At 34.8% G+C, this 12,760-nt stretch overlaps 1 protein-coding gene across 1 annotated transcript in view; it reads left to right on the top strand.

Annotated features, from left to right (window-relative positions):
* The window catches only part of HADH (hydroxyacyl-CoA dehydrogenase), a 43,131-nt gene that overhangs the window by 15,030 nt on the left and 15,341 nt on the right, over positions 1–12,760 (top strand). The window contains exons 2-4 of the mRNA XM_003772914.4: positions 3,487–3,615; positions 4,268–4,425; positions 12,251–12,377. Of these exons, the coding sequence (XP_003772962.1) occupies positions 3,487–3,615; positions 4,268–4,425; positions 12,251–12,377 (414 nt within the window). The remainder of the gene's footprint in view (positions 1–3,486; positions 3,616–4,267; positions 4,426–12,250; positions 12,378–12,760) is intronic.

The following is a 12,760-nucleotide window of genomic DNA, read 5'->3' as shown; positions in this document are numbered from 1 at the left end:
TTTGAAAACTGACCAAAAAAAAAAATCTTGACACAATAATGCAAAAAATAATCCAAGAAAATTGTCATGGAATGATAGAGCATGAGGGGAAAATAGAGAAAAAAATCCAATCACCACCTCAAAGAGCTCCTTTGTGAAAAAACATATAGTATTATTGTTGCTAAATTTAGAAATCCCCAGATCTCAAAGAGAAAATTTTGTAAGAAACAAGGAAAAAACAATTCAAATTATGCGGGAGCTACATTAGAATTGTACATGACCTCAGCAGCCATAGTAAAAGACTGCAGGTCCTGAAATTATATGCATTGGCAATCAAAAAAATCCTGGCTTGTGGCTAGAAAGTGTTATCCAGCAAAATTAGCCATAATATTGAATGAAAAAAATAGATATTCAACAAACTTGCAGATTTTCAGGATTTGCTTTCACCCAAACCTAAACTCAATAAAAAATTTAACATTTAAGAGCCAATATCGAAGATCATTTTCAAGGAACTTAACATGGACAAATTGTTTATGTTTTTTATATAGAAAGTATCCTAGATCGACATCAGTAATTGGGTAGTTCAAAGTATGATTTGACTCTATAAAAACCACCTAAGAAAAGGTAAAAATAGTAATTATATTATGTAAATGAGGTGCAGAGGAAGAGTAGACACAGAAGCATTAGAGAGGAAGGAGGGCTTATAGTTCTGAAAACTTGCTCATAGCCTGGAATAGGTTAAATAGGCAGCACTACATATATGCCATGAAGGGTATAGCACCCTCCAAAATCTATAAAGAAATAAGAGAAGGGAAGGATGATGGAGGGAGGGGAAAGCAAAAGGTCAGAGAAGAAGATAAGGGAGGGATCCACATATGGGGGGAGGTTAAGTAATAGCAAGGCAAGTTAAGGAGCAGAATTAAAGCAGAAGAGTTAGCAGGGATAGGAAAGAAAAGATAATACATAAATACTAATACTAAGATCAGGAGTAGAATTTACTAGGAAAAAAAAAAGTATGGCAAGTAATCATTGATTGTAGTCAAAGTCAAACTTAAAAGATTCAATCAAGAGAGAAATCTACATTATATGTCAACTATACTAATAGTGGTTTTAGAATCATGTTTACATATGGTCAAATGCATGTGTATATGTGTATGTATATATGCATATAGTATATATGTAGATATGTATGCATGCTGCTCTATATGTGCATGCTTTATGTATGTATATAGATATATGTATATGTGTGTGGGCCTGGGTATGTGTATGAATGTATATGTGTCTGTGTGTGTATATATATAAATATAAATATATCTCTGCACATAGTCTGCTTGAGGGAGGTGTGGTAGGAAAATGAAGGGGGGGAAATAAAGTAAACAAAGTGTGCAGCAGAAAATTTAAAAAAAACAACCTATAAGGAAGCAAAATAATAATGGACACTCATGAATAGACTTTCTTCTTTTATTATATATTCTTTCTTGAACTGGTAATTTATTGTTATATAATTTCAATCCTCCTTTATGTTCTGCTAGGCACATGACAATGATCTGTTCGGTTTTTTTTTATTTTCCTTTTCTGTCTTTTTTTCTATCCTGTTTTTTTTTTAAATAGAAAAAAAAATGGGCAGGCCAGAAAAAGAACTGGATCATCAAAAAATACTATAGAAATAAAGAAGATCAGACTTATGCCAAAAAAGCCTTCTGGATTCCACACCAAAAAATAACATCAAATGGTCATCTGTCCCGAAAGAATTCTTAAAACTCCAGAAAAAGACTTTAAAAGTCAAACAAGAGATAAAATTAATGGGAAAAAAATAAAGTAAAAACAATTCAAGAAAAACTAGCTTATGAAAAGAAAGTCAACCAACTGGAAAAGGAGATCCAGAATCTTAAGGAACTATCCCAAAGAGTAATGTTAAGTAGTCAGTTGTCCAAAAAGAATTTATGGAACTAAAAAAAAGACTTGAAAAAAATCAAATGAGAGAGATTGAGGAGACATTAAAAAAAATAAGAACAATCCAAGAAAAAGAAGAAAATTATGAAAAGAAAGTCAACAAAAGGATATCCAGAATCTTTTTTTTTTAATTGAAGCTTTTTATTTACAAAGCATATGCATGGGTAATTTTTCTAGTATTGGTTCAAATGTTCAAATATATGGTAGATTCAATATATGTATACATATTTATACAGTTATCTTGTTGCACAAGAAAAATCAGATCAAGAAGGAAGAAAAAGAAAAACTGAGAAAGAAAACACAATGCAAGCAAATAACAACAGAGAAAGTGAGGATGCTATGTTGTGGTCCACACTCTGTTCCCACAGTCTTCTCTCTAGCTGTAGATGGCTCTCTTCATCACTGCACAAATGGAACTGATTTGAATCATCTCATTGGTGAAGAGAGCCACGTCCATCAGAATTGATCATCATATAGTCTTGTTATTGCTGTGTATAATGATCTCCTGGTTCTGTTCATTTCACTTAGCATCAGTTCATGTAGCCCTCCAAGCACAGTGCCTGATACATAGTAGGTACTTAATAAATAAATGCTTGTTGCTAAAATGACTTCTTTATTTTTTGTCATACATAGTACTCTATCTCTAGTTGCTAGCTTTTTATCAGTTGTCGCACTGGAATACACTCTGTTGGGTTACAATTTCCTTTAAAACTCAGTTCAATTGTCACTTTCTACATGAAGTGTTTCCTAACTTCCTGTTACCTTGTATCCATTGTAAACACCTGTTGTTGGATAGCATCTGCTTAGGCGGCTCCTTTAACTAAAAATAAGAGCTGCACTTGCTTGAACATTTATCCAAACTTTCACACTTTAGCAATATATAATTTCCTTTTTATTTTCTTTATATTCCCATAAGATCAGATGTATTTATAATTGCCTAGAAGGATACTGAGGTATAAGAGGTTATTTTTATAATGTTACCTGAGTTTTTATAGTTTTTCCCTTTTAGTTGTTGTTCAATCAACTGTCCCAACTCTTTATGACTCTATGAACCATAGCATACAAAACTGTTCATGTAGTTTTCTTGGCAAAGCTACTGAGTGGTTTGCAATTTCCTTTTCCTGTAGGTTAAGGCAAACAGGTTAAGTGACTTGCCCAAGATTACATAGCTAATAAGTGTCTGAGACTGGATTTGAACTCATTTTAATTTCCTGACTCCAGCCAGGCCCAATGCTCTATCCCTTCTCCTCTCTCATTTTCCCCCATAGCAGCCATCATATCATACTCAGGCACAGAAATGTTACCTGTCCAGGATCACAGTGATAATGACATTTGAGATGATTTGAACCTAGGTTTTCCTGACATTTTTATGTCAGTCATTTTTATGAGTTAAGTGATTTATATTCCCAGAGTTAGCCTCAGTAATTATAATAGAGAATCTTGTTTATACTGGTTTTAAAAAAAGCCATCTCAGGTTTGTTTGTAAGTGAATTTTTAATCCCAGTGTTTGTTTGGCTAGTTAACTTTTTGTGAATGGTATTTCTTTTGTCTCAGGTTGCTGCATCAACTGGACACATGGTTGTGTTGGTGGACCAGTCAGATGAGATCCTAGCCAAGTCCAAAAAAGGAATTCAAGAGAATCTCCAGAGAGTGGCCAAAAAGAAATTTGCAGAGAATCCTCAGGTAACATCTTAGTCTTGATACCTTCAGATCAAGCCATTTGGAAACTGTGCTCTTTGTATAGGATACATTTATTAAGGGGTGCAAGAAGATAACATTTTTCTGTTGAATAAACATAATGGTGAGGAGGGGCATTAGGTATGTTTTTATGATTCAAGGGGACCAAAGAGTGAATTGGGAACATAGCCTTCGACTCTCTCAACATCTCTAATTTGTTCTTGAGCAATAAATACTTACTTAACAATGCCTTATCATAAGTTAAGAACCAGACAATACTTTTATTAATGGAAAATAAAAGAAGCATTTAAATTTGACAAAACTTATGCTAGACTATCCATTTTTCTCATCCTGCCCCATATCCTTATTGGCTAGAAAGAATGATACTAAAGAATGTAGTATTACTGAATATTTTGAGAATTGACATTGCTTTTTTAGTAGTTTAACCTGGGACAAACAGTTGTTATTATAACAATTGGAAATTTTTATTTAGAACTAGACTGATAGAATAAGGTCTTTGAAATTTCATTTTCTGCACAAGCGCTATTTCCTGGGGCACATTGTTTTCTTTATCTTTCTCACTCTATTTTGGCAACATTATGAATATTTTTAAATGAAATATGTGACTTTTTTCTCCTCTCTCCTCCAAACTCATTAGGCTGGTGATGAATTTATTAAGAAGACTATGAGCAACATATCTTTGAGCACAGATGCAGCTTCTGTGGTTCACAGCACTGACTTGGTGATAGAGGCCATTGTAGAAAACCTGAAATTGAAAAATGAGCTGTTCCAGAGGCTGGACAAGTTTGCAGCAGAGTATGTATGCAGGCACCCAATATGGTCCTCATTTGCTCTCCAAAAGCTATGCTCTTTCCTAACTTCCTTCTGTCAGTTGTCTTATTTTCTGTTATCTTTCTAAGCATCAGATGCTCTGCTTTGTAATCAACCACAGTTTTCTTTATCCTCAGTCCCCTATATCCAGTCAGTTACGAAGTCCAGGTTTGTCTTCACATCTCTCCTTATCTGTTTTTATTTCTATACGAACCCAGTCACCATTAGAGGTTTAGGTACTCAGCACCTCTCACTTTGATTATGGGAGCAGCCTACAAATTTATTATCTGTATATAATCCCTCCCATCTCCAATCTACTCTGTAGATCTGCTAACATGATATTCCTAAAGTATAGGTCTGACCAAGTCACTTTTTTTTATTATAATAACTTTTTATTGACAGAACACATGCCAGGGTAAATTTTTTTACAGCATTATCCCTTGCACCTACTTCTGTTCTGATTTTTCCCCTCCCTCCCTCTACCCCCTCCCCTAGATGGCAAGCAGTCCTATATATGTTGAATATGTCATAGTATATCCTAGATACAATATATGTGTGCAGAACCAAACAGTTTTCTTGTTGCAGGGAGAATTGGATTCAGAAGGTAAAAATAACCCGGGAAGAAAAACAAAAATGCAAACAATTTACATTCATTTCCAAGTGTTTTTTCTTTGGGTGTAGCTGCTTCTGTCCATCATTGATCAATTGAAACTGAATTAGGTCTCTTTGTCAAAGAAATCCACTTCCATCAGAATACATCTTCATACAGTATCATTGTTGACATATATAATGATCTCTTGGTTCTGCTCATTTTACTTAGCATCAGTTCATGTAAGTCTCTCCAAGCCTCTCTGTATTCATCCTGCTAGTCATTTCTTACAGAACAATAATATTCCATAACATTCATATACCACAATTTACCCAACCATTTTCCAATTGATGGGCATCCACAAGTCACTTTCTTGCCTGGGTGTCTCCCTGTTAGTATAAAATATAATTTCTTCTTCCGGCATCTAAAATCTTTCAAAATCTTATGCTAACCCCTCTTTTGGGCACATTGCTTATTATTCCCTCTTGGATATTCTACTTCCCAGCCAAATTGGTATGGTTATGATATATGCATTTCCTCACCCTTCTCTGTGCCTTTAGTAGAGTGCTGTTCTTTAGCTAGCTAGTATTCGAGTTTTCTTCAATACTTAGCTCATGTTCCATCTGCAACAAGAAGTCTTTCCTGTACTTTCCTGTTATTAGTATTCTTGGCTCACAAAATTGCTTTGTTTTAAAATATATTGGAAGGTTCTTGAAGGCAGAGACTAATTTTTGTCTTCGTTTCCCCAGTGTCCAGTGTGGTGTTTAATAAACACATAATATTGTTTAATAAATGCTTCTTTAACTTACTTGTTGAATATATTCAATATTTATTGAGTCTCTTCTGTGTGCAAGGAATTCTGTGTCTGCCCCTTCTCTCCTCCTTCCATAGGGGATACAAAGTTGAATAAGACAATTTTCCTCTCAAAGTATTGATAATGATAGTCATGTCTGTAAACCTTAAAGAATTATATAAAACACTTTCTTTCCATTAGTCCTGTGATTTGTACAGATGAAACAAATATTATAATACTTTGAATATGAAAAAACTGAGACTCAAAAAGAGCTAGTCTTAATCCTAGAAAGTGACAGAACTCAGATTCAAACATAGGATTTCTGATTCCAAATCAAATTATTATCACTATATGCCATTAAAGTTGTTCAGAGGGCTCTCACTTCATCAGTCATGGGGCATCAGAAAGCCTTCAGTGAAAGAGGTGACAGAAAAAGAAATACTACTTCTGAAAAGTTTTTGTGCAAGAAAAGGACCTTAAAGAATGGATAGGATTTTACAGATGGGAATGTTAGTTATTCTTAGAAGAAGCAAAATGAGGAGTCAGAAAACATGGAGTAAGGACATCATTTTGGATTAGGTATGGTTTTTTATTATTAGAGGAGCAACATAGTGTAGAGTAAGAGCTTATTAAACCTTTTCTTCTTGTGACTCTTTTCACTCAAGAAATTTTTAGGTGACCCCAGATATATAAGTATATGAAATAGGTATACACATTAAACATTTACTGAGAATAAATCATAATGCTGTCATTCCCTGTTAGGATTCTTACAAGGTACTAAGTCATTGATAGAGATAATAATTTCTAATTTAGCATGGTTCAGTATGATTGATCTTATCCCTCAAGGAGATGTTATGGGCCAGAACTTGAAACAAGGTACTAAGTGGAATTGAGGAGACAGTGGTTAAATTTAGTTTAGCATTGATTTAATCCTACAACAAATAATGGTTTCCTAGTGATATAATGATTTGTATATACTCAGTGTGGGACATATAAGAAGAAGGTCTCAGTGCCAGAAAGGACAAGCCCATTAGAAGCTCTCGGAGCCTCAGCCAGGATTCAGTTGAGAAGATTCACAAGCCAGAGAAGGCAGCTTAAGCTCTCACAACCAAGACTACAGAAGGCCTTCAGAAAAACTAGCTGAACCCCAAGTGAAGGAGACAATAAAGGATTTGGACTTTTAACTCCTGGCTGCATTTGGGGTGATTACACTGAACTGAAATGAAGGCTGCTCCCAGAAGCCTCCCAAGAAACCTGCTCCCAGAGAACATTGTTTTAGAGAAGAATATTACAATTCCCCACATTTAGTTACAAGACCTCATATGGGATCATGAATCACAATTTAAGAATCTGGGCTGTAGAGGATAGAGGTCTGGTCTCAAAACCAGACAGACCTCAGTTCCAGTCCTATCTCTGACATGTACTATCCTTGTGTGACCTATGAATTGTGCTATCCTTCACTGATTGCGGAGGATTGAGGAGGATTCCTCACACAGGAATTCAGTGATGAGTATCTATCCCCTGATTGTCTTGGATCAGCTACATAATGAACATGATGGAAAGTTTAGCTCTGTTCATCTTTCAGATGAAAATAAGGCCTATGTTAGCAGGAGGAAAATCAACACGTCTTTAGCACATTGGGCCAGAAAGTCATCATCAGCAGTAATGTCTCTTCCAGTAGAGTTAGTGTTAGAATGTTTTATTACCCTTACAAATTGAAAATATTTCTTACTTCATCCTTCTGAGTAATCTCGCATTTCATTTCTGAGTGTCAGTTTTAGTTCTCTTATCTGCAAAATGAGAGGGACTGGGCTAGAAGATCTCTAAGTGTTCCCTTGCAGCTCTGTGATTCTAAAATTATTTTATTTTATGAGTAGCAGCTTTGCTATGAAAGCCACAGACTTTAAGGCAATTGAAGACTATGATCATATAAAATTTACAGTACATAGATAGTTGTTGATGGTATGGATAATCACGAGTGTGCTATTTGGGTATGTTACTAGTTCACAAAAATAACTGTTGTGTTACTTATCCTAGTCAATTATGTTTTCTTTTTCTTTACCTTCTTTATGGATGGCTTTCTGGGCCTTGAGACCAAGATCTTGGTCTTTGACCTTGAGGCCATATCTAAATATGATTTGTTTTTGAGTAACCTACTATTTGGCCTTATGTAGTTCAGAGAATATATAGGAACAAAACTTTTCCTGGCTAGGAACACTTACTGGAATGAGGCAGGATGAAACTGTGAACAAAATAAAGTTTCTCTCAAATAGCTTTCAGAAAGCAAAAACTAAGGAAATCAAATTTAGATGGAAAGACAGATGGAAAAGATGATTAGAGAAGCCCTACTCTCAACAGAACGAAGTGTAAAACTATTCTTAGAGCCCTATCCTTATGCTTCAATGAGATGATCTGATGATAGAACTAAATCATGTTGCTGAAACATGGGTTCCTTATCAATAGGGGTGACTGGCACTGGAGCAAGAGTCAGACCTAGAATCATTTACTACATGTAGTAAGGGATCTAGGGCGAATCATTTAAATTTTCTGGGCCTTATTGACTCATCAGTAAAATGAAGAAATTAAACTATCCAAATCTAGGCTTTTTTATGATTGATTCTTGAGCTCATTTTCAGCATTAACATTAAAGTTTGTGAGTTTTGACAAACATCATCAGTTCCTAAGGTGGCAGTAACTTGAGATATCAGTGCTAAAGGAGACTTAACTTTTTATTTTATTTTTTTAAGATGATCCAAAGAAACATAGTTATATTTCCTTCCAAATAAAATTTTGTTTTTTCCCAATCACATGTAAAAATAAATTAAACACATTTTTGTTTTGTTTTTTTAATTTTGACTTCCAAATTCTTTCCCTTTCTTTTTTCCCTTCCCAATTCCTAGGTTGGTAAGCAATTTGACATAGGTTATACATGTGCAGTCATGCAAAACATTGGAAGAGATTTTGGCGGCACTAAGCTGCTAGCAGGGTGTAGAGTTTAAATCTGACTTCAGATATAATATTGTGTGAGAAGAGTTAAGTCATTTTTCCTTTAAAAAGTCGTCCCTAGATTTCTCAGCTATAAATAAAATGGAGATAGCACCTATCTTGGAGGATTGTTGCAAGGATCAAATAAGATAATTTGTATAAAAATGTTTAGCACAGTAAAAATTCTTAGCACAAAAATGGAGCATAGTGGGCAGCTAGGTGGCACAATGGATAGAGCATCAGGCCCCAGACATTTATTAGCTGTGTGATCTTGAGCAAGTCATTTAACCTCTATTTGCCTCAGTTCCTCATTTGTAAAATGAAAACACATTGGAGAAAGAAATGGCTCACCAATCCAGCATCTTTGCCAAGAAAATTCAATGGATAAAACTGAACAACAGCATGGTGAAAGAATATGCTGGACTTATAAGCCTGAATAAGCACTGATTATGCAGGAAACTGTGATAAGCTTTGGGGTTGCAAGTGCAAGATATAAGAGAGCCTTTATAGAGCATACATGGGGGAAGACAACCACATAAGGAGGAGCTTGCACTTGAGGCAGAACCAGGTAGAAGAGGAGAGCCTCAAAGAGGCAAGGCTCCATGTGACAAAAGTAAAGAAGGAATATACATGCTTGGACCCTTCCTGAAACAGTGGTCGAGACTGGCCAGTCCTGAGAACAGCTTCAGCATAGAGGCAGTTTCAGGGTAAGGAAGCTGGTGGCCAGAAGATATAGACTAAGGCCAGAGAGTTGATGAAACCAGGAGAGAGATCTTTGTGATACCCAGCTTAGTCAGTCTTTATCTGTGGATACTGAGCAAATTATTTAATCAGCCAGGTAGTACAGTAAATAGAGCTTTGATCCTATAGTTGGGAAGACCTGAATTCAAATTTGTCTTTAAACAGTTAGATGTATGATCCTGGAAGTCACTTAATTTTAGCCTCAGTTTCCTCATCTGTAAAATGGGGATACTAATATCTAACCCTCATGGGTTTAATAATAAAATGAAGTGGTATTTGTAAATTACTTTGCAAACCTTAAAGTGAATATTATTATTTATATTATTTATTATGCTTATTTATATTAATTACAATTATTATTTCTGAATCTTGGTTTTCTCATTTTTAAAACAAAGATAATATAACAACTATCACCCTTCTATCACTCAGGGTTGATGTGAAGAAAACACTTTGTAAATCTTTAAAATATAACCTGGCATAAAAATGTTAATTTTCTTTATATGGTACCTCCCTTCACCGTACAGACTCTTGCCTCCCTAGGACTTAATAAGTAGATCCATAGGAATTGTCTGGGACATTGGAAGTTATATTGAAAGTCACTAAACTAAATGACTTATCATCTAACATAAATCAATTCACCAAAATCAAAATAAAATTTCCTTGCTTTTAAATTGAGAATAACTCTGCTATTTGAGCTTGTTCGAGAGAATCTACCTTCAGCTTATTTGAAATTATGGTATAAGTAAGTTATATGCTTCATCATTGTATTTTTTTTTTAGCCCATTGTTCTTTTAGTGACTGAATGATTTTATGCCAGTAGAATGGGTTGTTTTTCCTCTTATATTTCAGACAAATCATGGTTGCTTCCTTAAGCAGAGGCCAAGCCTATCATTCTTATATTCCTTCCAGTGACCATGTACTAATTATGACCTGGGTTCATGAAGTATTCAAACTTGTCTCTTTTAGGCTGCTCATTGTCTAGTTTTCCACCAGGTGGCACAGTAGGAATAAGCAATTATATTTGAATTTCTTTAAGGAAGTTTTTTTCATTTTTCTATTAGTAAAATTAGCCATCAACTGTTACATTTTGTATTAATCTTGGGTGGAAGAGGAGAATTAATGTGAATGGTGCATCCTGAGCTACAATCTTATTCTGTCTTTCCCCCAAAATTTAATTGGAATTTTTTTCTGAAATATATTGCAACAAGTGAGATAATTTATATTCAAAAATTATTTGGAGAAAAAAAGGGCACAAAAAGACTTTGGTTTAATGTTTGTCTTCAGAGTTTCCTAGATAGTAGTTTGTTTTAAATATAGGGATAAGACTGTCTTTATCAGACTTCTGTAGCCACAAAAGTCTTAATTTCTAATGGTGAGACTCTTTAAGTAGTCCTATGAAGATATGGGGCAGCTGGGTGGCACCGATAGAGTACTGGCCCTACAGTCAGGAAGACCTGAGAGTAGCTGAGGGTAGTTGTGGCTTCAGACAGTAGCTGTGTGACTATGGGAAAGTCCCTTAATATTGTTTACCTCAATTTCCTCATCTATAAAATGAGCTGGAGAAGGAAATGTCAGATTACTGCAGTACTTTTGCTAAGAAAACTTCAAGTGGGATCATGAATATTTGGGCAGGACTGAAACCACTTAGCAACAATGAAGACATTAGGGAAAGCTCACTGTCATTTTATAGCTGAGAAATCCTTTTGTAAAATGAAAATATTAAATTTCTAGGTTGAATGTATAGCCCAAAGGATACTGGATTTGGCAGTGGGGATGTCTGAATCTTAGCTCTGTCATTGGTACTATTACACTGTTGTGTAACTCCCTAGGCTTCAGTTTCTTGTCTATAAAATAAGGGGTTTAGATGGGGTTAGATCCAAACATCCTTATCATGTTGACTCTGATGTTTTGAATCTAAGTGGTTTTAATTAGTTAAATGAACTTTTCAAGTTCCTCCTATCTTTCTAGTTGTTTTATACCTTTATTTTTACCTGTTTTTCATGATCTGGTGCTTTAATGTTCTTGTGAATTTTCACTGCTTGTCTCCCCTGCCCAGTATTCTCCTCTCTTTCTTTCTGCTTCCTAGTTTCCTTTTAAGTTTTACCCTAAATTCTACTTCTGCATCTCCTGCTAATCCTAAATTCTAGAACATTACTTCTGTTGATTAATTTTCAGCTTACCTTGTTTGTATATAATTGTTTTTGTGCTGAGATCACAGACTATTTTTATATTTCTTTGTATTCTCAGCTCTTAGGATGGTTTCTGGAACACAGAATAATAAATGCTAGTTGATAATTTCTAGGTTTTTCTTTTTTTTAATATGTAGCATTTTTAAAAGGCTTTACTGTTTTTTTCTTTTTTTCATTACTATTCATTTATCCTTATAATTTTATTTTGTTAAACTTTACACAGAACAAGAAAATTTTTACCTTTTATTCCATATGAATTAGGAAATGAAAAAGAGATAAGGGGACAAACTTTCCTTTAAATCATAGATTGAATTAATTTAAATCCAAATTTAAGATCATATGATTTTTCTGGGGGATACGATGTTTTTTTTCTTCCTCTTTTCCCAAAAGGTACAGATTAGCTGATACCTAGAGTCAGTAGCTACCTGGTGTGGTATACTTAAGACCTAAGTTTTAGTCATTGCTGTTGATGTAAAAATAACTTGGATATCCTGTGCTTTTTTGTCTCTGCAGACACACGATCTTTACCAGCAATACTTCCTCTTTGCAAATTACAGACTTAGCTAATTCTACCACCAGGCAAGACCGATTTGGGGGGCTCCATTTCTTCAATCCTGTGCCCATGATGAAGCTGGTAGAGGTTTGTATTTGTATATAAACACATATAAGTATATATGTTTGCTTGGTTGTTACTCTTGACTCGTGTTGGTTAATTGCTTGTGTTCAGATGTGATGTTTCCATTTCTTGAAAAACCTATCTTCAAAAGAGGGAGAGGAAAAAGTGGGAAGAAGAGAGGAATAAGGAAAGATATAGATAAGACAGAGAATGAAGGAGGGAAAGAACCATAGGCCTTAATTCTTGAATCCTATGCTTACATCAGAAATGGAGATTTTGCTTCTGGTCAACTATTGGCTACCATGTTTGTTTATAAGATTGTGAGTAGTGTAGGAATAGTCTAACCTAAAGTTTGAAGAAGACAGTTAGGAAAAATAGTCCTCTTGAAGAGTTCATGACCAAGCAAT

This window comes from Sarcophilus harrisii, chromosome 6, assembly GCF_902635505.1.
Source record: "Sarcophilus harrisii chromosome 6, mSarHar1.11, whole genome shotgun sequence".
In the NCBI taxonomy this organism is placed as follows: domain Eukaryota; kingdom Metazoa; phylum Chordata; class Mammalia; order Dasyuromorphia; family Dasyuridae; genus Sarcophilus; species Sarcophilus harrisii.
This window is presented reverse-complemented; position numbering and strand designations above follow the sequence as displayed.